Raw genomic sequence first — 22,345 nt, 5'->3', positions numbered from 1 at the left:
CTGTATTCTGTGACCAACCCCTCTGTGACCAACCCCTCTGTGACCAATCCCTCCTGGAATCCCAGTGTGGTTTCCTTGGGTGATTTCTGGTCATTTTTTTTTGCAAGCCCCCTTCTTCTTTCAGGATTTGCTTTCTTAGGCGACCTCATTTAACCCTCCTGGCTTTCCCACTTGCATGGCATGTGTTTCCAGTTCTCTTCCCTGTGGCCCAGGTCCTGCCTTGGCCCTGTCCTCTGGGTCCCCACCTGTAAGCCACCCTGGGCCTGTTCTCATCCCGTCGTCTGCCTCATCCTCCACAGCTGCCGCGCTGTCTGTACCCAAGTCCCAGTGGTTCTGAACTTCTTCAAGCTGGCTGCACTCAACGCTGCCTTTCACACTGTGCTTGCTGTTCCCTCCACCGGCAATGACCTCACCCTCCTTTTTGGCTTGGGAAGCCTCAGCCTTCCCGTTCGCTTTCCTGGCCTCCTGCAGTGGAGTTGCTCACAGCCTGGTCTGCATCTGCTTGTTGACATGTCTGTCTTCCCCAGGGAGCCATGAGCTCCGTTGAGGACAGGGACCATGACTTTGAAAAATTAATAATTAATTTTTAGAGGTGGGGTCTTGCTAAGTTGCCCAGGCTGGAGTGCAGTGGCTATTCATAGGAGCAATCATAGCTCATTGCAGTCTTGAACTCCTGGGCTCAAGTGATCCTCCCGGCTCAGTCTCCTGAGTAGCTGGGACTACAGGGGCATATATGCACCCAACTTGAAAAAGTATTATCAAATATTTCACAGTTATGAAAATTGTATTTATATATAATTATGTGTTTAATATATAATTACACATAGGTTTTATATGTGCTGTTTGAAAATAATACAATCAGTACCTGTGTAACCACCACTTAAGAAATGGAACGTTACCCTTGAATTACTTCATAATTGCATGAATTTTTTCCTATGTATTGTTTGAGAATAATACAGTAGGCACCTGTGTAAATACCAGCAGGCTTAAAAATGGAACATTGCCCTTGAGGTCCCTTGCACATCACGTCCTGTTCCCTGTTAAGACTGGTTTATCATTCTTTTGCTTTTGTTTATACTTTTAGCACGTATCTATCTCCTGTGCTAAAAGACTGTTCCAAGCAGAACAGTAATTCCAGTTTCAGTTATTTTGGGCTAAGACTGTAGACAATTAAATAAAAAGCCAGTTCAGTGTGGGATTCATCCCTTCCGACTGTGAGGCTGTTGTAAGGAAGTCGTGCCTGCGGGAATGCCACCTGGGCGTCAAACCTCTAGCCTTTGGGTGATCAGGAGGCTGACAGGAAAAACAGCGACAGAGCTTTGCCTCTGGTGGAACTCCTGCACACCTGTTGGCATCTGTACCTGCAGTCCACTCAGCTTTCCAGATGACTGAAATGCCCCAGCAGGGTAGAGTGGCTCGCCTCTCCAAGAAAGAGCAGCTGGTGAATAATCATGCCTAGGAAAACAATCCACTTTGCAAAGAGATGGATGGTATCTGTTGGTGAATGTGATGGCAGCAAGCCCAGTGCAAGATTCTGTGTCGATTCCTTGATTGACCTGCTCGGTTGGTGGATTTTGAAAGGGAGTGGGAAGGACTGCTTCACTTGCATAGAACTCTCCCTCTCTCTCACTCCATCTTCATATCTGTGTCTATCTTTCTCTTTGTGTATATGTGTTTATAAATAGTTCATATGTATATTTGTGTATAGACATATACACATTTGGATTTATATTTGTATACATTTTGTATTAGTCAGTTTTCATGCTGCTGATGAAGATATACCCAAGACTGGGAAGAAAAAGAGGCTTAATTGGACTTACAGTTCCACATGGCTGGGGAGGCCTCAAAAGCATGGCAGGAGGCAAGAGGCACTTCTTCATTTTCTTTTATTGTATTTTATTTTTTTTGAGACAGAGTCTCGTTCTGTTGCCCAGGCTGGAATGTAGTGGCACGATCTTGGCTCACTGCAACCTCTGCCTCCTGGGTTCAAGCGATTCTTCTGCCTTAGCCTCCCAAGTAGCTGGGACTACAGGCATCTGCTACCACGCCCAGCTAGTTTTTATATTTTTAGTAGAGACGGTGTTTGACCATATTGGCCAGGCTGGTCTTGAACTCCTGACCTTGTGATCTGCCCACCTCGGCCTCCCGAAGTGCTGGGATTGCAGGCATAAGCCATGGCACCCAGCCTGGCAAAAGGCACTTCTAACCCAAAAGTCCACAATCCAAAGTCTCATCTGAGACAAGGCAAGTCCCTTCTACCCATGAGCCTGTAAAATCAAAAGCAAGTTAGTTACTTCCTAGATACAATGGGGGTACAAGTATTGGGTAAATATAGCTGTTCCAAATAGGAGAAATTGACCAAAACAAAGGGGTTATAGGGCCCATGCAAGTCTGAAATCCGGTGGGTGGTCAAAATATAAAGCTCCAAAATGACCTCCAGATCTCACATCCAGGTCACACTGATGCAAGAGGTGGGTTCCCATGGTCTTGGGCAGCTCCACCCCTGTGGCTTTGCAGGGTACAGCCTCCCTCCCAGCTGCTTTCATGGGCTGGCACTGAGTGTCTGCAGCTTTTCCAGATGGATAGTGCAAGCTGTCGGTGGATCTACCATCCTGGGGTCTGGAGGACAGTGGCCCTCTTCTCACAGCTCCACTAGGTGGTGCCCCAGTAGGGACTCTGTGTGGGGGCTCCAACCCCATATTTCCCTTCCTCTGCCCTAGCAGAGATTCTCCATGAGTGCCCGGCACCTGCAGCAAACTTCTGCCTGGGCATCCAGCCATTTCCATACATGTTCTGAAATCTAGGTGGTGGTTCCCAAACTCCAATTCTTGACTTCTGTGCACTTGCAGACTCAACACCAAGTGGAAGCTGCCAAGGCTTGGGGCTTGCACCCTCTGAAGCCATGGCCCCAGCTCTATGTTGGCCCCTTTCAGCCACAGCTGGAGCAGTTGGGACACAGGGTACTAAGTCCCCATGCCCATAGCACAGGGACCCTGGGCCCAGCCCACAAAACCTTTTTTTCTTCCTGGGCTTCAAGGCCTGTGATGGGAGGAGCTGTTGTGAAGACATTTGACATGCCAAGGAGTTGTCTTCCCCATTGTCCTGGGGCTTAACATTTGGCTCGTTGTTACTCATGCAAATTTCTGCAGCTGGCTTGAATGTCTCCTCAGAAAATGGGGTTTTCTTTTCTGTCACATTGTCATGCTGCAAATTTTCTGAACTTTTATGCTCTGCTTCCCTTATATATCTGAATGCCTTTAACAGCACCCAGGTCACCTCTTGAATGCTTTGCTGCTTAGACATTTCTTCCACCAGATACCCTAAATCATCCCTGTCAAGTTCAAAGTTCTATTGATCGCTAGGGCAGGGGCAAAATGCTGCCAGTCTCTTTGCTAAAACATAACAAGAGTCACCTTTGCTCCAGTTCCCAGCAAGTTCCTCATCTCCATCTGAGACCACCTCAGCCTGGACCTTATTGTTCCTGTCACTATTAGGCTTTTGGTCAAAGCCATTTAACAAGTTTCCAGGGAGTTCCAAACTTTCCCACATTTTCCTGTCTTCTTCTGAGCCCTCCAAACTGTTCCAGCCTCTGCCTATTACCCAGTTCCAAAGTTGCTTCCACATTTTTGGGTATCTTTTCAGGAACACCCCAGTCTACTGGTACCAATTTACTGTATTAGTCCATTTTTATGCTGCTGATAATGACATACCTGAGACTGGGAAGAAAAAGAGGTTTAATTGGACTTACAGTTTCACATGCCTGGGGAGGCCTCAGAATCATGGAGGGAGGTGAAAGGCACTTCTTACATGGTGGTGGCAAGAGAAAATGAGGAAGAAGCAAAAGCAGAAACCCCTGATAAACCCATCAGATCTCATGAGACTTATTCACTACCATGAGAACAGTATGGGGGAAACTGCCCCTGTCATTCCAGTGATCTCCCACTGGATCCCCTCCCACAACACATGGGAATTATGGGAGTACAATTCAAGGTGAGATTTGGGTGGGGACACAGCCAAACCATATCACATTTGTATTATTTTCATATCACACATGTGGGCCCCCCCAACAATGTTCCTTCATGCACATGGATGGTGTTGAAAATGCACTTTCTGTTGGACTTCCAATTTTAGGCCAAGCTTAGGCCCAGGTTGTTGAATTAACAATGAATAAATCTAGAGAGACAGAAAGTAGAATGGTGGTTACCAGGGACTGGGGCAGGGGGAAGTGGGGAGTTAATATTTAATGGGTATCATGTTTCAGTTTGGGAAGGTGAAAAAGTTCTTCAGGTGCATGATGGTGACAATTGTACAACAATGTGAATGTACTTAATGCCACTGAATGATACATTGAAACATGGCAAAAATGGTAATTTTATGTTAGGTATATGTTACCACAATTAAAGTAAAAAAAAAAATCATAGGGAAAATGCAATGGAAGCCTCAGGAAATGGTAGGGGAGGTCAATTCTAAACCCACATACATTCTAAAATGTCAGAAATGGTCAGTTAGCAAAGTAGGGATTAATTAGATTTTACACTTGCATGTTTTTGTTGACATTTCTGGGAATAAAGAGAGAAGAGTGTGATAATTCCTCTTCCATGTCAGTTCTAGAGCCTTCTTTGTTCCTCACGCTGGTGCTTACATGAGTATGTACAAATGTGTGTGTGTGTGTTTGCAAACATGGACAGTGGGTGGTGGATTTTCTACTCTATTTCTAGTATTTCTGTGCCACCTTATTAATAGGAGAGCTGTGGGATCAGGTCTTTGGATGTAACCCTGTCCTTCCTTAGTTCTTCTGAGTTCAAACTGAGTAACTCACAAAATGCGTCTGCATCAGGACTGACTTGTGGCATTCATTTTCTCAAAGGGCAAAAAACCTTTTGTTTCTGGTAGAAATTAAAGATGTGTTTGAGACGGCCCTCACTTCTTTTTCACCACATGCAGCACCATTCTTCCCTTTAATCCCATGAGGTGGTTTTATGGGGTGGCACATGATTTGGAGCTCATGAAAGGCCTGAGAACCATTAACCAACTGAGCTAACCAGGTTCCTCCATTAGTTTAATTTCAAATTGAATTCTCTTTCCTCCATGATTAAAAGAGTACATTCAGTCCCTGTAACAGTTTTTGTGTGCCTGACTGACATCCCTTGCTAGATCATAAGCAGTTTGAGGGCAGGGATGGTGTCTTGTTCATATCTGTACCCCATGTATCATCTAGTGTTCAATAAGGAATTGTTTTATGGAAATGGATTACATGATTAAATTGGAAATACAATACAGGTTGATTTATTCCACCCCCCACTTGCCTTGCTCACTGGATACTTATTACAGTGACCTGAAGGCACTTCAGAAGCCTTCAGTGCTCTCTGAATTATCGAAGGAAGATGGACTTCGGCTCAGTAGAGTGTTTGTGCTTAGTGCCTATTACTGGATTCTGATTCTTTGGAAACAAATTAATCCAGAGGGATATATTGTTTCTTTATGGTTCTGAATATTTGGTTAGCCAGAATGTATTAAGATCTTTTACCCCAACCGTGACAGATGGGGTTAAAATTCCTTCCCTGAAAACAATATATTCCTTTATGCTTCCACTATAAATTTATATGCAAGCCATGTTTTGTAAAGTTGTGTTCTTCTCTTGCTATTTGATGCATTCCCTGCAGCAGCCTTGAGGTCCCAGCATTTTCCCTTCAGGAGACCTTAGAATCATTGGGGTACAGGGCAGCCAAGTGACCTGCCCAAGCCCATGAGTCATTTTGTTTTGTTTTTTGAGACAAGAGTCTTCTCTGTCACCCAGGCTGCAGTGCAGTGGTGCGGTCTCGGCTCACTGCAACCTCCGTCTCCCAGGTTCCAGTGATTCTCCTGCCTCAGCCTCCCGAGTAGCTGGGATTACAGGCGTGCACCGCCACACCAGGCTAATTTTTGTATTTTTAGTAGAGATGGGGCCTCTCCATGTTGCCCACGCTGGTCTCGAACTCCTGACCTCAAGTGATCCACCCACCTCAGCCTCCCAAAGTGCTGGGATTACAGGCATGAGCCACCGCTCCAGGACAAAAACTAAGTATCATGTTTTCTTAAACTGCATGTTTAAGATTTCATAGTTAAAAATGAATATTGTCTGACCAATGTGTATTTTAATTTATTCTCTGATATACTGTAAACTAGGATTGTTTTAGGAATTATAAGGACCTCAGGAAACTTCTGTGTAGTATAAACTGGAAACAATTCATATCCACCACAGAAAATAACTAACAGTGCTGGGTGTTAACAATACGTAGTGGGGAATGAGTGATGGAGGGAATGAGTGATAGGGACAATTGGTGAAGCCCTGTTAACTGGGCAATCAGGAGAAGGGAGCTGATGGGGAAGGGACTGGAAGCTGAAGGCTGGGAAGGATTTGGATAGATGAAGGGAGAGCATAGAGGGAGGGCCGGCAGGATTCTTGCCGATCCGGCTGGTTAATATTAGCTTGCCCCAATTTTCCTTCTAAGCTAGGTCAACATATATTTCCAGGCTTCCTATTTAGACTGTATATAGAGACCCATTGACATCTGGGTCTGTTCTAAGCTGCTGTCTTTCACTTCCCTCCAATCAGAGCTTGTTGGGCTGGATAAGGTGGAGATAGGGGTCATAGATTACCAGGGCAAGCAGGTCGGTGCTTCAGAGAGGAAGTAAGGCGGGAGCACTTCCCTCTAGAATTGATCTGTTGCAGGACAAGAGGCCTTGAGGAGCAGAGAAAGCTGCGCCAGGCTCCCTTTCCCTGCTCAGTCGTTCGTTCCTGGGCTAGATGGGTGGAACGAGGCATCTCTGGGTTTCGCAGATCACAGAGGGTGCAGCTTGTTTCCCAACTGGCTCTCAAAACCTGCCTGCACTTTGTGCCTTTTCTTCACCTTGCCATATGTTGCTTCCTGCCCTCTTGAACCTCCTTCCAGAGCTGATTGCACTTAGGTGCTAGGAAGGAGTATTTATCTCCAAGGTCTGAATGCATCCTAATCCTTATTGAACTGCAAGGTGTGACAGCAAGACTTGGATATGTAAGTGAGAATTGATTCTGGTCACAGGGGATGGCATAAATTTCCTCAAAAAATAAAAATAAAAAAAGAGGAAAAAAGAGTGAGAAAAAATGGCTTTTCGTTATGGGAAACTGGGAGTTTTTCCTACAGATTTCATTCCTGCCTTATATGGATTTCCTGGAATTCTTCTAGCAGATTCCAGCAGTGCCCTCCGGATCTGCCCTCTGTCCCCTCAGGGTTAGGATTCATAGTATGTGACAGTCTTTGCTATTTGGGTCACCTTCTGGGAAGGCCAATGGCCAGGGGATGGTTTGCATGAGCCCTCAGCACGGTGCAGAAGCCAGGTGATCCCCGTATCTCATTCCCACGTTTGGTAAACACGTCACTTATGTTTGCCCTCCTGGGCTTGTTGCTCCTGGTCCCCAGCTCATCACAGCTGCCCAGGGTCCCAGTAGAAACAAGGGTTCACATTGGGTAACCTCACTGTGCTGCAGCTGGAACCTGGCTTTCAGGACTTCAGGACCTTCGGTTGAGTGGTTTTAGAAAAGGTTACTCAGGGACTGGGCGCGGTGGCTGTGGCTCCCAACTGTAATCCCAGCACTTTGGGAGGCCTAGGCAGGTGGACCACCTGAGGTCAGGAGTTCAAGACCAGCCTGGCCAATATGGTGAAACCCCCTCTCTACTAAAAATACAAAAATTAGCTGGGCCTGGTGGCACACAACTGTGGGTCCCAGCTACTCAGGTGGCTGAGGCATGATTACTTGCACCGGGGGGAAGAGGCTGCAGTGAGCTGAGATTGCACCACTGCACTCCAGCCTGGGCAACAAGAGTGAGACCGTCTCAAAAAGAAAAAAAAAAAAGAAAAGAGAAAAAGAAAAGGCTACTCAGACTGAAGTGCCCTTAGGCCTTTGAAAAGAAATGAAATTTCAAACAAATAATTTTCTACTTAGCCTTTTTCTTTTAACTTCAGAAGGGTTATCTGGATGACTGGTACTTACATAAAAAAATAGTTAAAAGTCTTTTTAAACTACAGACAATATAGATTTCTCTGGACTCATTTTTCAAGATACGAAATTGTTGGATTGTTTTCCTTTGGTAATTGAAGCCAGAATTCAATGTTTTCTCTAACTTACTTTCAGATTCTTTGCTCTCCGGGAACGTTTTGCCTGCTTTGCAGGGGTTATGAGCGAGTGTCCCTGAGGGTCTCTCTCTGCCCCCTCCTAACGCCCGGCCGCCCCGTTCCGACTGCTCCCCCTGCCGGTCGGGTCCGGACACTGCAGGGAGCCTCGTGTCCTCGGATGATGAAGGCTTCCTTCTGTACCTCTCATCACGTCCTTTTCTACTGGCTTCAACTTGCATGTCCTCTGTCTTGAAGAAAGAAAGAAAAAAATGAAATGTTTCTTTTGCCTTCCTGTCATTTTACGCTGTCGCCGTAACTGATATACTTGGAGGCAAAGGGGATTGAAAGGGCGTGTACTTTGGAACCAGACAAGCCTCAGTTCAACTCCGGGCTTTGGGAAACCATGAGCCGGGAGTTCTGGGGCAAAGTAAGGCTTTCTGAGCTTTAGCTGTATTATTTGTAAAATGGGAATAGTACCGATCTCCTGGAGTTACAGTGTTAAATGCCTCCCTTCCTTTCTTTACTCTGACTTCCTCCACCACCACCTCATGGTCCCTGATTCCATTCCTCCCTTCCCTGCAAGCTTCCGGAATTCTGTGTGCCCTGGGCAGCATTAGCCCTTCTGGGGCTCCCCGCAGTTGGGAAGAGCAAGTCACTGTGTGAGCAAGTCGGGCTCTGTTATCTTCGGATGCTCAAGTCAGGAAATGGAGGGCTGGAGGTCATTGTGCTCATTTCCCCAGAGATTATCAGTGCCAACCCCACCCCTTTTAGGAGCTGACATGTGCCATGATCATAGCTCAGTGGGATCTTTAATGCCTACTGATCTCGGCTTAACAGGACAAAGATTCCAAGACCGTGTCTGTTCTGGGAAGCAAAGCAGGATGTGTGGGCCTGGAGTGAAGCTTTGTTCCACTTCTCGCCATAGGCCATGGTATGGAGTCAGGAGTTCAAGACCAGCCTGGCCAATATGGTGACTACAGCTGTGTCTAGTGCTGCCTGGTTTTACTTACATGCCTGATTTGCAATGTGGCAGGGTCCTGAGATGAGGGAGCTCTGTGTGGGCCAGTAGAGTCAAGAGACTTTGGCCTGGTCACTTGGCTACTTGCAGGGGGTTCTGGAAAGTCAAGTTCTCTGAATCTCAGTTGCCTTTAATATAAAAGGAAAGCTATAGTTTCTGGCCTGATTGATTCACATGGTTTTGGAAGGGAGTGAATGAAATTAATGTAAACTAAAAACATATTATGAGTAGCAAAATGCTATGCAATCTAAAAATAACATTTTAATAACTCTTATCATATGTGCCAGACATTGTTCTAAGCTGTCTACAAATAGTAACTCATTTAGTTGAAAGCTCACAACCACCTTATGAGAGAGCTACTGTTAATATCACCACTTTACTGATGGGGAAACTGAGGCACAGCACGGTTAAGTAACTTTGTGGAAGTTCACACAACCAGCAAGTGGTATAGTCAGGGTTTGAACCAGGCAATGAGGAGTCAGCATTTGCTATTGTTCCTGTTCCTATAGCCTAGCTGGAAGGGGAATACAGTGCTAGTTTGGAGAAGACATGAAGCAGGCCTCCTGTCATTCACTGAGTGAGATGAGATGATGGCCATACATTGCGGCACAGCCAGCTATCCATGGTCTGCAGCAACAGATCAGTCTTGCAGGGACATGGATAGCTCAGCTAGTGAACATTCACCTGTTGTTCAATGAATAGCTGGAGTAAATGGTTGGATCTCATTTAGAGGCATGCTCTGGCATCCCACTTTCACGTCATTTGCTTTCCAGGCCCACTCCAGGATGAGAGTACTGATGTGCCATAAAAGACCAACAGGCAAGATGTTGGAGGGTTCAGGAGCCGCCAAGGTTGTGTTCATGCTGACCTGTGGGCATAGCGTACGGCAGTGCCAGTTGCTCTGCTAAACCCAGGAGCTGAGATGCTGTGTTGATTTCTACATGTTCCAGGCAAATACTTCCTGAGGATTGTCAGAATTTTCATAATGGATTGGCCCCAGGACCACTGAGCCAGCATCTATCTTTGACAGGCGTACTGAGAGATGACCTTTAAACCTAAGGATGTGCTCCAGATGCAGTTCCAGCTGGGCCAGTAAGAACTGCATGTTTATAGTGCTGTTTTCTCTTTCCTTCCCAGGCAGCCGGGATTGCTTACCACCGGCAGCGTGCTTTCGGAGGCGGCGGCTGGCACGGAGGCCGGGCTACATGAGAAGCTCGACAGGGCCTGGGATCAGGTTCCTTTCCCCAGCAGTGGGCACACTGTTCCGGGTCCCAGGAGGGGTGCCTGGCGAGGAGTCCCACCACTCGGAGTCCAGGACCAGAGAGTGTGGCCTTGACCTGAGAGGCCTCTTGGTTGGGAGCCCTGTTTCCAAGAGCGCAACAGCCCCTGCTGTGACCTCTGTGAGAGGAACCTCGGCACACTTTGGGATTCAGCTCAGAGGTGGCACCAGATTGCCCGACAGGCTTAGCAGGCTGTGTGGCCCTGGGAATGCTGGGTGGCAGCAAGAGTTTGCAGCCATGGACAGTTCTGAGACCTTGGACGCCAGCTGGGAGGCAGCCTGCAGTGATGGAGCAAGGCATGTCCAGGCAGCAGGCTCTGTGCCATCAGCAGAGTTGAGTAGCAATCGCTGCAACCCTGGCTGTGGCCCTGGGGACCCCCCAACGCCTCCTGGCTCTCACAGTGCCTTTGCCTCAAGCTTTAGCTTTATTCGGCTCTCGCTTGGCTCTGCCGGGGAACGTGGAGAAGCAGAAGGCTGCCCACCATCCAGAGAGGCCGAGTCCCCTTGCCAGAGCCCCCAGGAGATGGGAGCCAAAGCTGCCAGCTTGGATGGGCCTCATAAGGACCCTCGATGTCTCTCTCGGCCCTTCAGTCTCTTGGCTACACAGGTCTCAGAAGACTTGGCCCAGGCCGCAGGGAACAGCTCCAGGCCAGAGTGTGAGATGCATTCTTTACCGGACATGGACCTTGGTTCCTCCAGTTCTCTGGATCCCTCATTGGCTGGCTGTGGTGGTGATGGGAGCAGCGGATCGGGGGATGCCCACTCTTGGGACACCCTGCTCAGGAAATGGGAGCCAGTGCTGCGGGACTGCCTGCTGAGAAACCAGAGGCAGGTGGAGGTCAGTGTCTCCTTCACCTCTGCAGCCCGAGGTTGTCGTGAGCTCAGATTAGCACTGGGCAGATGGCAGAAAATGAGGGGTTCTGGGCTCAACTGCTATCCTCCTAGAAGCTGCAGCAGTTCCTTTTGGAGCTGGCTGAACAAGGATGTTGCTACACTTCTGTCTCTTTGAATTGGACACAGATCTGCCCTCCCTTTTGTCTTCTCTGTCACGTAGGTGCTCAGATTTGCTCTCCATTGGGCCGCAGGCTCCTCCACAGGCCCCGGCCTAGATGAGACATGGTTAACTCAGCTCAGCTCTGCTTTGAGACAGGAAACTGGGGGCAGGGGAGATTGAGCTGGGTGAAGTTTGGAAGAGGTGAGAGATACAAAAATGGGGATGCCCTGTATCAGGGCGATCCTGCTCTTCATCCACTTCACTCATTCCCTTCCATCCTGCTGCAGTGACTGCTGCCTTCCATAGGGTCAGGAGACTTCGCTTCTGGTCATTGGACCTCTCCGGCTCTCAGTTTCCGTATTTAGAGATAACGCCAACTCATAGGATTGTTCTAAGGCTCAAATGAGAATGTAGCTGCTTTGGAAATAAGGACGAACTGGAGACATCTAAGGCCCAGCCTTATGATGTTGCTGTCCATCCAGTTATCTGAGAGGTGGGTATAGCCAGAAGTAGGCAGGGTTCCTCTACCCACAAAAATTCCCAGAGAAGCCCAGGTAGAGATGCTCTGTGGCTGATCTATTGCCAGACTGTGTTTTAATCCTGGTGTGTGTATATATGTGTGTGTGTGTGTGTGTGTGTGCGCGCACGCGCATAGAGGTGTGCATGTGTGTGCTTGTGCGTATGTGTTTGCATGTGCATGTTTGTGCTGTGTGTGCGTGTGTATGTGTGTGTGCATGTTTGTGCTGTGTGCATGTGTGTGTGTTTGTGCATGCATGTGTGAGTGTATGTATTTGCGGGTGTGTGTGCACTCGTGTTTGTGTGTGTGTGTGTGCATATAGGTGTGCATGTGGGTGCGGGTGTGTATGTGCATGTTTGTGCTGTGTGTGCATGTGTGTGTTTGTGCATGCGTGTGTGAGTGTATGTATTTGTGGGTGTGTGCACTCGTGTTTGTGTGTGTCTGCATATAGGTGTGCATGTGTGTGCATGTTTGTGCTATGTGTGCATGTGTGTGCGTGTGTGTATGCATGCGTGTGTGAGTGTATGTATCTGTGGGTGTGTGCACTCGTGTTTGTGTGTGTGTGCATATAGGTGTGCATGTGTGTGCGTGTATGTTTGTGCTGTGTGTGCGTGTGTGTATGTGTGTGTGCTTGTTTGTGCTGTGTGTGCGTGTGTGTATGTGTGTGTGCTTGTTTGTGCTGTGTGTGCATGTGTGTGTGTATGCATGCGTGTGTGAGGGTATGTATTTGTGGGTGTGTGTGCACTCAGGTGTCTGTGTGTGTGTGTGTGCATGTTTGTGCTGTGTATGCATGTGTGTGTGTATGCATGCGTGTGTGTGTATTTGTGGGTGTGTGCACTCAGGTGTTTGTGCGTGTGTGTATGTGTGTGTGCTTGTTTGTGCTGTGTATGCGTGTGTGTGTGTATGCATGAGTGTGTGAGTGTGTGTATTCATGGGTGTGTGTGCACTCAGGTGTTTGTGCGTGTGTGTGGGGATGTGTTCACGTGAGTAGGGAGATGGAGCACCCACTCATCAGGCGTCTGGGAGGAGAATCTGTAGAAGCTCGTGCTCATTCCCCGAAACAGCATCTACCTTCCGTTCTTTATCTATGGTCTGATGTTCCTAGCCCTGGCCCTGTTTGCCCTTTTTCAGCCCTCAGGGACCTCAGCCCAGCCCTCTGATTTATTATGCAGAGAGGGACTGAGGCCAGAGCAGAGATGCAGGCTTGTATTCTGGGTGATGCATGGAGTCTTCCAGTTAGTCATTGCCTAAACTGATGCCCTTGTCTTTCCCCCAAACCCGTTCTGAAGGGCCTCCAATATTGGTTAATTTGAATGCATAGAATCTATCCAGTTTGTTAGGCCAGAAACCACAACCATCTTCCACACCTCCCTCTCCCTCGTTCCACATCTGGCCGGCCTCTAAGCCCTCTGAGTCCTACTGCTAATCTGTCTCTCACCACCATGGCCGCTGCCCTGGCTCAGATCCTTGTTATCTTTCACCTGGGTTTTGCAAGAGGGTCTACCTTCCTGCGGTGTTTCTCTTCTCCACTTAATTAAACTAAATGTGATCATATGTGCAAAGTGCTTCAGACAGGGCCTGGAAGTACCCAGAAATTGCCCATTGTCATCATTAGAGAAATCGCTCCTATTTAGAGAGTTTGAGTCAAAAGCTAATGAAGCTCTCCCTTCTGCCCATAGCTCAAATGAAATCCCTATCTTCTCTCAAATGGTAGACTCTGGATACACTTTTTATGTAGTGTAAGTATTGTTGTCTATGGCAATCCCACACCTGGGCAGGGAAAAACGTGGCACTATCTTCAGTTATACTCGTGTACTGCATAATGACATTTTGGTCAACGACAGATCACATATATGAGGTGACAGTGATCCTATGAGATTATCATACAGTGTTTTTGTTGTACCCTTTCTACGTTCAGATATGTTTAGATACACCAATACCTTACCATTGTGCTACACTTGCCTGCAGTATTCAGTACAGTCACAGGCTGCACAGGTTTGTAGCCCAGGAGCAATAGACTATTCCCTCTAGCCTAGGTGTGAAATGGGTTACACCATCCAGATTTGTGTAAGCACAATCTACGATGTTCACCCAAAGATGAAGTCACCTAATAATGCTTTTCTCAGAATGCATCCCCGTCATTAAGTAACGCAAGGCCGTACTTGAGTATCTGTTGTGCGGGAGAGGAATTAACTGAGTAGTGGGAATGACAAAAATAACTCAGCACAGGACTTACAGGAAAGCAGAGTTTGCCTCAATAGGAGGAAGAACCTCTTGACAGTGGGAACTGTCTGTGATGGGGCGGGCTGCTCAGGGACTTGTTTTCCCATGGTGCTTACGCAGAGGCCCCAGACTGCTCACTGGGGTTGCGGCTGAGGCCCTCAGGATGGGGCGGAAGGTCGGGTGAAGGATCTCCAAAGAGATCCTTTGAAAGAGTAGGATTTCTAGTGTTTGGGGGCCTTTTTGATATTATATTCTAATTCCTTAACCTCCTCTCCCTTCTACTTAAGTAAAAATGGGAATCTCAGGAATTTAAGTTTCAGCTTCTTCTAAAAGATGCTTGATCCTCAGTATTCATGAATTCTATATGTGTGAATTCATCTACTTGCTAAAATTTGTTGTTAACTCCAAAATCAATACTCACGGCACCTCTATGGTCATTTTTCATTTTTATTTTATTTTTTTAAGAGATGGGGTCTCTGTCATCCAGGCTGGGGTGCAGTGGTGTCATCGTAACTCTCTGTAACCTTGAACTCCTGGGTTCAGGCAATTCTCTTGCCTCAGCCTCCCTAGTGGCTGGGACTATAGGCGCGTGCCACCATGCCTGGCTATTTTTTTTTTTTTTTTGGGTAGAGATGAGGGTCTCACCATGTTGCCCAGACTGGTCTTGAACTTCTGGCCTCAAGCGATCCTCCTGCCTCAGCCTCCAAGGTACTGGGATCACAGTCATGAACCACCATGCCTGCTGGTAATTTTGAACCTGCACAGAGTGCCAAAAAATTTGGGTCACCTAATGTACACGCTTTCTACTTAGGTCAAACAAGGTCAGACCAGATGACATTCTACCTTCTCTCTCATACTACAAACTAGTACCCTTTTTGTGGTCTATTTAATGCCATCTTTTTTAACATTTTTGTGCTCTTTATTGGTGAGTTCGCCATTGCAAATGCCCTCCAAGCATAGTGCTAATGCCATCTAGTGCTCGTAAGCACGAGAAGGCTGTGATGGGCCCGATGGAGAAGACATGGGTGCTCCAGAAACTTCATTCAGGCATGAGTTAGAGTGCTGTTGGCCAGAGTACAATGTTTATGGATCAATAATACATAGTAAATAAGTTGTTTTTAAACCGAAACACACATAGAACAAGGTTACGTGTTGATTGATTGAGGAAAGTATTGTGACCAGGGGCTCATGGGAACCTACCCTGTATTTCTTCCTAAGAGCAATGCTTCATTATTCCCTAATTCAGTATTCACAGAAATTTTGCGGAACATAACTACAGTACTGTGAATAAGGAGAATCAACTGTGTATATTTTATGCTGTTTAGAAATCGCTGCTTAGCGAGATTTCCAGAGGTTGTGTGGGACTGAGAGGATGGTAATAAAGGCAGTTGGTGATCAGGCATGCAGAGGAGGGGAAGTGGAGTGGGCCCTGCAAGGTAGGCTCCACCTAAGGCCGTGGAAACTGGTGAAAAAGGAAGGACTATGCCTGCAGGGCATTATAGGACATTCCACAGGCAGGGTTGTGGTACCGTGCAAGACAGCCACTGGGGCTGTGCTTCCAGCAAAGATAGGCAGTCCATTCAAGGCCTTATAGAGATCACTGGACAAGTTGGGCATTGTGGGGTGGGCTTTGGCTGTAAATGAATTTTTTTTCTCTGACTCTGTTTCCTGCATTTCTTCAGCTTCTGTTCAAATAAATGTTTAACGATACCATCATTTGGGTGTGGTGATGGTAATGCTATAGCTCTATGTGGCCTTCAAACACTCACAGAACCTTTCTTCTCTCCCTAATATACGGGACTAAGTTACTGGTAAATTTGGCAGTTGTAATATAGAGCAATTCAAGGACAAAGGGGTTAATATGATTATTCATTCATTCCTTCATTCATTCAGAAAGCGTTTATCAATGACAACTAGTACAATGCCTTATGCTAGGCTTTGGAGATTGTGTTAGTTAGGATAGGCTAGTAACAGACACTAGGTTATAGGCTCAGCACAACAAAATTGTGTTTCTTGCATATGCTTCATGTTCCACAGAGGTTTTAGGGGGGCTCTGCTCCATAGAGTCACTCAAGAACCCAGCCTGCACCATCTGAACGTGTGACCCCCTTAGTCACAGACATGAAGAAGAGAATGTTAGGGAGTCCTACAAGAGCGATCAAATGCTTCAGCATAGAGGTAACCCCATCATTGCCACTCATACCCTGTTCAGCAGAACAAGGAGAGAGGCACTTGTACTCTTTCCATGTGCCCAAAGCAGTGGAAAAATCAAGTAAGGGTAAATACTAGCATCTTATACATGGATGCAAAATAGTTCTTGCCCTCCAGATGCTCAAGGTTGAATGATATGCACAGATAAAACCAAACAAAGCAAAATGATGGCTATCGCCTGGTGTAATAAGTACTCCATTCTTCCAGTGGCTCAGAAAACAAAAAACAAAAAACAAAGCAAACATTGGCATCATCCTGGTGTGTTTTCCTCAGATCCCACCTGTGAGGTATTAGCAAATTCTGTTGGCTCTATATTTAACCAGCGATCTTTTGAATATATCTGGAATCAGATCACATCTCACCATCTTTGCCATTGCCACCATCCTCACTATCATCCAAGCTCCTGTCATCTCCTTCCTGAACGTTACCATGGCCTCTTACCTGGCCTCCCTTCTTTTGCTCTTACTAACAGCAGCCAGAGTGAAACTGTTTAAAATATAAGTCAGATCATGTGCTCTTCCACCCCAAACTCTCCAGTGGCCCCCATGAACTTCAGAGTAAAATCAGAACTTTTAAATGGTCTTCGTGTCTCTTCTTGACACAGTCCTCATTACCTGTGTGACCTCGTTCTCTACAGTTTTCCCTTCCATCAATCTGTCCCAGATCCAGTGGCATTCTTGCTCTCACTTGCTTTTCATTTCACTTTCACTTCTTGCTTTCTTACCAGAAACACTTCTGCCTGAGCCTTTGTACTGGCTCTTCCCTCTGTGGCAATGTTTCTCTCCCAGACAGCCTCATGGTTCACTACCTTACTGCTTTTAAATCTTTGCGTAATTGTCACCATCTCAAGGAGATCAGATTTCAAATTGCAACCTCCACCTTCTACCAGCATCCCTGATCCCCATAACGTGGTTCTCCCTTTTCCTTTTTCATAGCGTTAGTCACTTGCTAAGGTGCCATAAAACTTACATTTGACCCTTGGAACAACAGGGATTTGAGCTGCAAGGGTCACTTATATGCAGTTTCTCTTCCACCTCTGCCACCCCTGAGACAGCAAGACCAACCCCTCTTCCTCCTCCTCAGCCTCCTCAAGATGAAGATGATGAGGATGAAGACCTTGATGATGACTCACTTCCACTTAATGAATAGGAAGTTTATTTTCTATTTTTTAAGATTTTTTTGTCATCTAGTTAATGTTGAATTTATTTTTTTCTCAATTATTTTTAAATAACATTTTCTTTTTTCCAGTTTACTTTTATTGTAAGAATACAGCATATAATACAAAATGTGTGTTAATCAACTGTTTATGTTTTTGGTAAGGTGTCTGGTCAACAGTCAGCTATTAGTAGTTAAGTTTTGGGGAAGTCAGAAGTTCTACACAGATTTTCAACTGTGTAGGGCAGGGGTCGGTGCCCATAATCCCTATGTTGTTCAAGGGCTGATGGTATTATGTTTTTGCCTAGAATGTAAGTCTAGAGGGCTAAACATTTTATGACGTATCCTTGGTACACCAACACAATACAAACAGGGCCTGATATCTAAGAGGCACTCAGTAAATATTTGTTGAATGGGTCTGTGAATAGAAGCAAGTACAGGTCACAAGGGAGGTATAGAGGAGGGACATTTAACACAGACTGGAGAAGACGGCACTTGTGCTAGGGGTTGAAGGAAATGTAGGTGTGAGCCAGGCAAAGAAGGAGGAAGATGTTTTTCAGGGAGCAAGCCCAAATCCATTCATTGGTAGGCCAAGGATTCATTGTCAGTAAATCTTTGGGTCTCCTGTTGAGAAGAACAATGACTGTATTGGTCAGTTCTCATGCTGCTAATAAAGACATACCCAAGTCTGGGTAATTTATAAAGAGAAAGATGTTTAATGGACTCACAGTTCCATATGGTTGGGGAGGCCTCACAATCATGGTGGAAGGCAAAGGAGGAGAAAGGCACATCTTACATGGTGGCAGGCAAGAGGGAGCTTGTGCAGGGGAACTCCCTTTTATAAAACCATCAGATCTCATGAGACTTATTCATTATCATGAGAACAGCATGGGAAAGACCCACCTCCATGATTGAATGACCTCCCATGACATGTGGGAATTATGGGAGCTACAGTTCAAGATGAGATTTGGGTGGGGACACAGCCAAACCATATCAGTGATGCTAAGTCAACCCATTGGTAACACTCAGAGAAGTAACTGGATCGCTGAGTCTCCATGTGGATTAAATAAGACTGTGCCGTTTTCTGTAATGGAAAATATTTGAACCTTAGGGCTTCTCAGAAGGGTTTTGTGAGAGCTTTGCCATCATTCTTACTCAAGCTTTCAGGATGACCTGCTGAGCTTAAGTTCATGCTCTTTTTCTCTTGGTTTCTCTTCCAGTTTCGGTGTGTTTACTTTCATAAGTTTAATGTGATGTTTAGAACAGAGACCATTTGGTCAGGAAATTTGTATTCCTTCTCCTTATGCATTTCTTCATGCAGATAAAGGCACAGTGTGATGTTTTTGTTTAAAATAAAATAACATTTTAACTTTTTATGTGGATGTTATGCTCAAATTACACTTTTTCTTTACATAAGTTCTTTTTTTGGAGAAACTAATGCATCTGGCATTGAAAAAAATGTGCATTTTTTTAAAGAGAATGAAGAAGTTCATTTTGAAACAGTTTCTAAATGTTCTTAGTTTTCACAATAATGTTTGCTTGAATTCTATTGTAATTCTTTATTTTTTCCCCTTTATACCAATATAGGTAATATCCTTAAGATTAAAACTTCAGAAACTTCAAGAAGATGCAGTTGAGAGTGATGATTATGATAAAGGTGAGTTTTAATTTGTTTATTGATTGTTTTCTCATCATATCCCATTTTCTTTCCACCTTTACTCATATCTACCTTTTAAGTCCCAAATGAATTGTACAATCTGTTCCTCTGATCATCTCCACCAGGGAATAGTTGACTCTTTTACAGCATTATTGTTTTGTGGATTTCAAAGTACTTCATGAACATTAATCCTCTGGGTTATAAATATAACCTTATCAGTTGTCCAGAAACACTTAGCATACTCACACAATAAAAATTATATTAGTCTGCCCATGGTGTGATATATCTATAATCCACTTGTTCATAAAAAATATTTGTCTGACACCTATTATGTGCTGGGTAATATGGGAGGCAATAGGAAAGTAAGGCAGACATGGTATCTGCCCTTGTAATGCCAGTAAACATAAGCCTTCATGGGACTTTCTGACTTCATAATTTCCAGAACCAGAGATCAGAAATGAGGTGAATTTGAGAAATGTCTGACTGTGTCAAAGGGGGTCACATGCATCAAATTTCCACATACATGGCCTAAAATACCCAAGATAAAAAGGAGAAATTGCAACATCAAACCAGAGATAGAGGAATTGATCTGAGGCCAGAAAAACAAACAAACAAACCAACCAACCAACAAACAAAAAACAATTAAAATGAGGCACCAAAATAGAAGTTGGGCTGGAAGCAGATGAGGGCTGACATGGGGGTTGAATGGGCACAGGGTAGACTGAGTCAAAGGAAAGCTTTCAGGTGTGGTTGTCCTGGGAACAATCCTGAAAACTTTAGATGCTCATTGCGAGATCTCACATCCATTTCTGCTGGGTGTGGGAAAGAGAAAGGGCTGAAAATGACATCTAGATTCCCCTAGGCACCTACTAACTTGATAGATACTCCTGGTATTGAGCAAGTTAGGACTCCCAGGATTGGTATGGAAATGGAATGTAGGTTTAAGGATTCTTCTGGAAGCTGGTTAGCCTTAAGGCATGGGTCTTCAGCCTTCTTAGCTCATATGACATTCTCATTGTATATGTCATATACTGTTGGAATTAGGGCACTATGGGAATAAGATAAGTGATTTCCAAAAGGAGGTAGGAAATCCTGTTCTAGGAAATGCTGTTGCATGTTCTCACCACCTATCCATTGCAGTTGAGTTTAGAAAGTCATGGGGCATGGGAGGAAGGGAGAAAGGACTGGAGAGGGGAGGGATTCTTGACATTCTCCCAGTCCTCCTTCTACAGGCCACTTGATTTCATAATAACACTGGGTGGAGGATGAGGTGCCTGAGAGAGGAGGCAAGTTGGAGGCAGGGGAAGGCACCCCTCAAGCCCAGCGTCAGCGGCTTCAGCCCAGGCACAGCTGTAGGCAGGGAGAAAATGAGCTATTCCTGGGCCAGGGCTCACCTGCTGGGTTTCATCTATGAGAGATAATTACATCTAGCTTTGAAGCTCCCCAGTATTGCACAGATTTATTTTTATTATCATGGGCTGAGTCCTGGTCTCTCTACCTTTAATGATACTGTAACACATAAAGCTTACAATGCAAGAGAAAAAGCAGGCCATTCAGGCCCTAGTTTGTCCCCTGCTCCTGCTCAGGACCTGGTGAACTTTCTAGACTTGGTTCTCTCAATGGGCTTCATTAAATGGAGACTTCACTTCTTTAGTCTTTTCTCCAAGCATTCTGCAACACCTAAGGGAATGGGGTTTGATAGGACACACCTCATCAGGGAAGCTCAGAGAATACAGGCATCTTCTTTAGTGTTTCTGCCTTTTTCTGTTCTTGTTGGTACCTCACTACTTACTGCATCCGAAGTTTCCGGGTGGGCTCAGCACTCTGTGTCTTCCCAAGCCTTCCTGGTGATGGGGGTGTGTCCTGAGGCTTGAGAAAACACTGGTGCAGAGCTTATGCCAGTGAGAGCCAGGCCTGGGGGGCAGCAGCCAGCTGAGCCCTGGAAGAGGAGTTGAGTCTGTGGGCTGTGTCCTTCCTGATCCACCAGAAATCTGTGCAGCAGACAAGCATCCTGGTAGGCACAGGACACACGATTTACATGCCATTCCCCTTGCCTTCTTCCTAATGCCATAAACCCAGTTCAGTGCGTTGAGAGGTAAATGTTCTTGTGGAATATGCACAGTGCCTGGCATATAGGAGGCAGGTCCTCAGTAAATGTGTTGTGAGGGAATTAATTAATAAATGACTTGCTGTCTGAATGCATGGAGGCTATGGATGGCAAGCTAGAGTGAACGAGGAGAAAGCACTTCACCTGAATGAAGGTGGGCTTAGTTCTCAGCTCGTCTGCAGTGCCTAGGATGGGGGGTGGCAGTGGATGAAAGGGAAGATCTTTGCATAGAAATTGGCTTATGTGGGCCGGGTGCGGTGGCTCACACCTGTAATCCCAGCACTTTGGGAGGCCGAGGCAGGCAGATCACGAGGTCAGGAGATCAAGACCATCCTGGCTAACACGGTGAAACCCTGTCTCTACTAAAAAATACAAAAAATCAGCCGGGCGTGGTGGCAGGCGCCTGTAATCCCAGCTACTCAGGAGGCTGAGGCAGGAGAATCGCTTGAACCCAGGAGGCAGAGCTTGCAGTGAGCTGAGATGTGGCCACAGCACTCCAGCCTGTGTGACAGAGTGAGACTCCATCTCAAAAAAAAAAAAAAAAAAAAGAAATTGGCTTATGTGAAAAATATCTGTTAAGTATCCATTGTATATAACAGCACTTCTCAAACTTTAATGTACTGTGAATAACCTGGGTAGGTAATGGATTAAAATACAGATTCTGATTAAGTAGGACTGGGGTGGGGTGGGAGACTCCATTTCTAATGATCTCCCAAATCATGTGCATACTGCGAGCCTGTGAACCACACTTAGAGTAATAATGGCATATAAGAAATCGAAACAACGCTGGGTTTAGAGCATACTGAATGCTGTCCTGAAGATCTGCATCTCAAGGAGTACGCAGTGCAGGAGGGGAAACTGGATAATACACAGTAAGAATAATAAAGCTATGCATAATATGTCCCTTAAGATAAAGACAGACCAAGGCGGGTGGATCATGAGGTCAGGACTTTGAGACTAGCCTGGCCAATATGGTGAAACCCTGTCTCTACTAAAAATACAAAAAATTAGCTGGGCATGGTGGCAGGCGCCTGTAATCCCAGCTACTCAG

At 45.8% G+C, this 22,345-nt stretch overlaps 1 protein-coding gene across 1 annotated transcript in view; it reads left to right on the top strand.

Annotated features, from left to right (window-relative positions):
* The first annotated feature begins 6,032 nt into the window (after window positions 1-6,032).
* Window positions 6,033-22,345, top strand: part of LOC105505467 (disrupted in schizophrenia 1 protein) — a 263,501-nt gene continuing 247,188 nt past the window's right edge. Inside the window, exons 1-3 of the mRNA XM_011933299.1 lie at window positions 6,033-6,045; window positions 10,286-11,268; window positions 19,118-19,187. Coding sequence (XP_011788689.1) covers window positions 6,033-6,045; window positions 10,286-11,268; window positions 19,118-19,187 — 1,066 coding nt within the window. The remainder of the gene's footprint in view (window positions 6,046-10,285; window positions 11,269-19,117; window positions 19,188-22,345) is intronic.

The sequence above is a fragment of the Colobus angolensis genome, unplaced genomic scaffold, assembly GCF_000951035.1.
Source record: "Colobus angolensis palliatus isolate OR3802 unplaced genomic scaffold, Cang.pa_1.0 Scaffold126, whole genome shotgun sequence".
Taxonomy (NCBI): domain Eukaryota; kingdom Metazoa; phylum Chordata; class Mammalia; order Primates; family Cercopithecidae; genus Colobus; species Colobus angolensis.
Note: the sequence above shows the minus strand (reverse complement) of the source record. Positions and strands in the feature narration are given on the sequence as shown.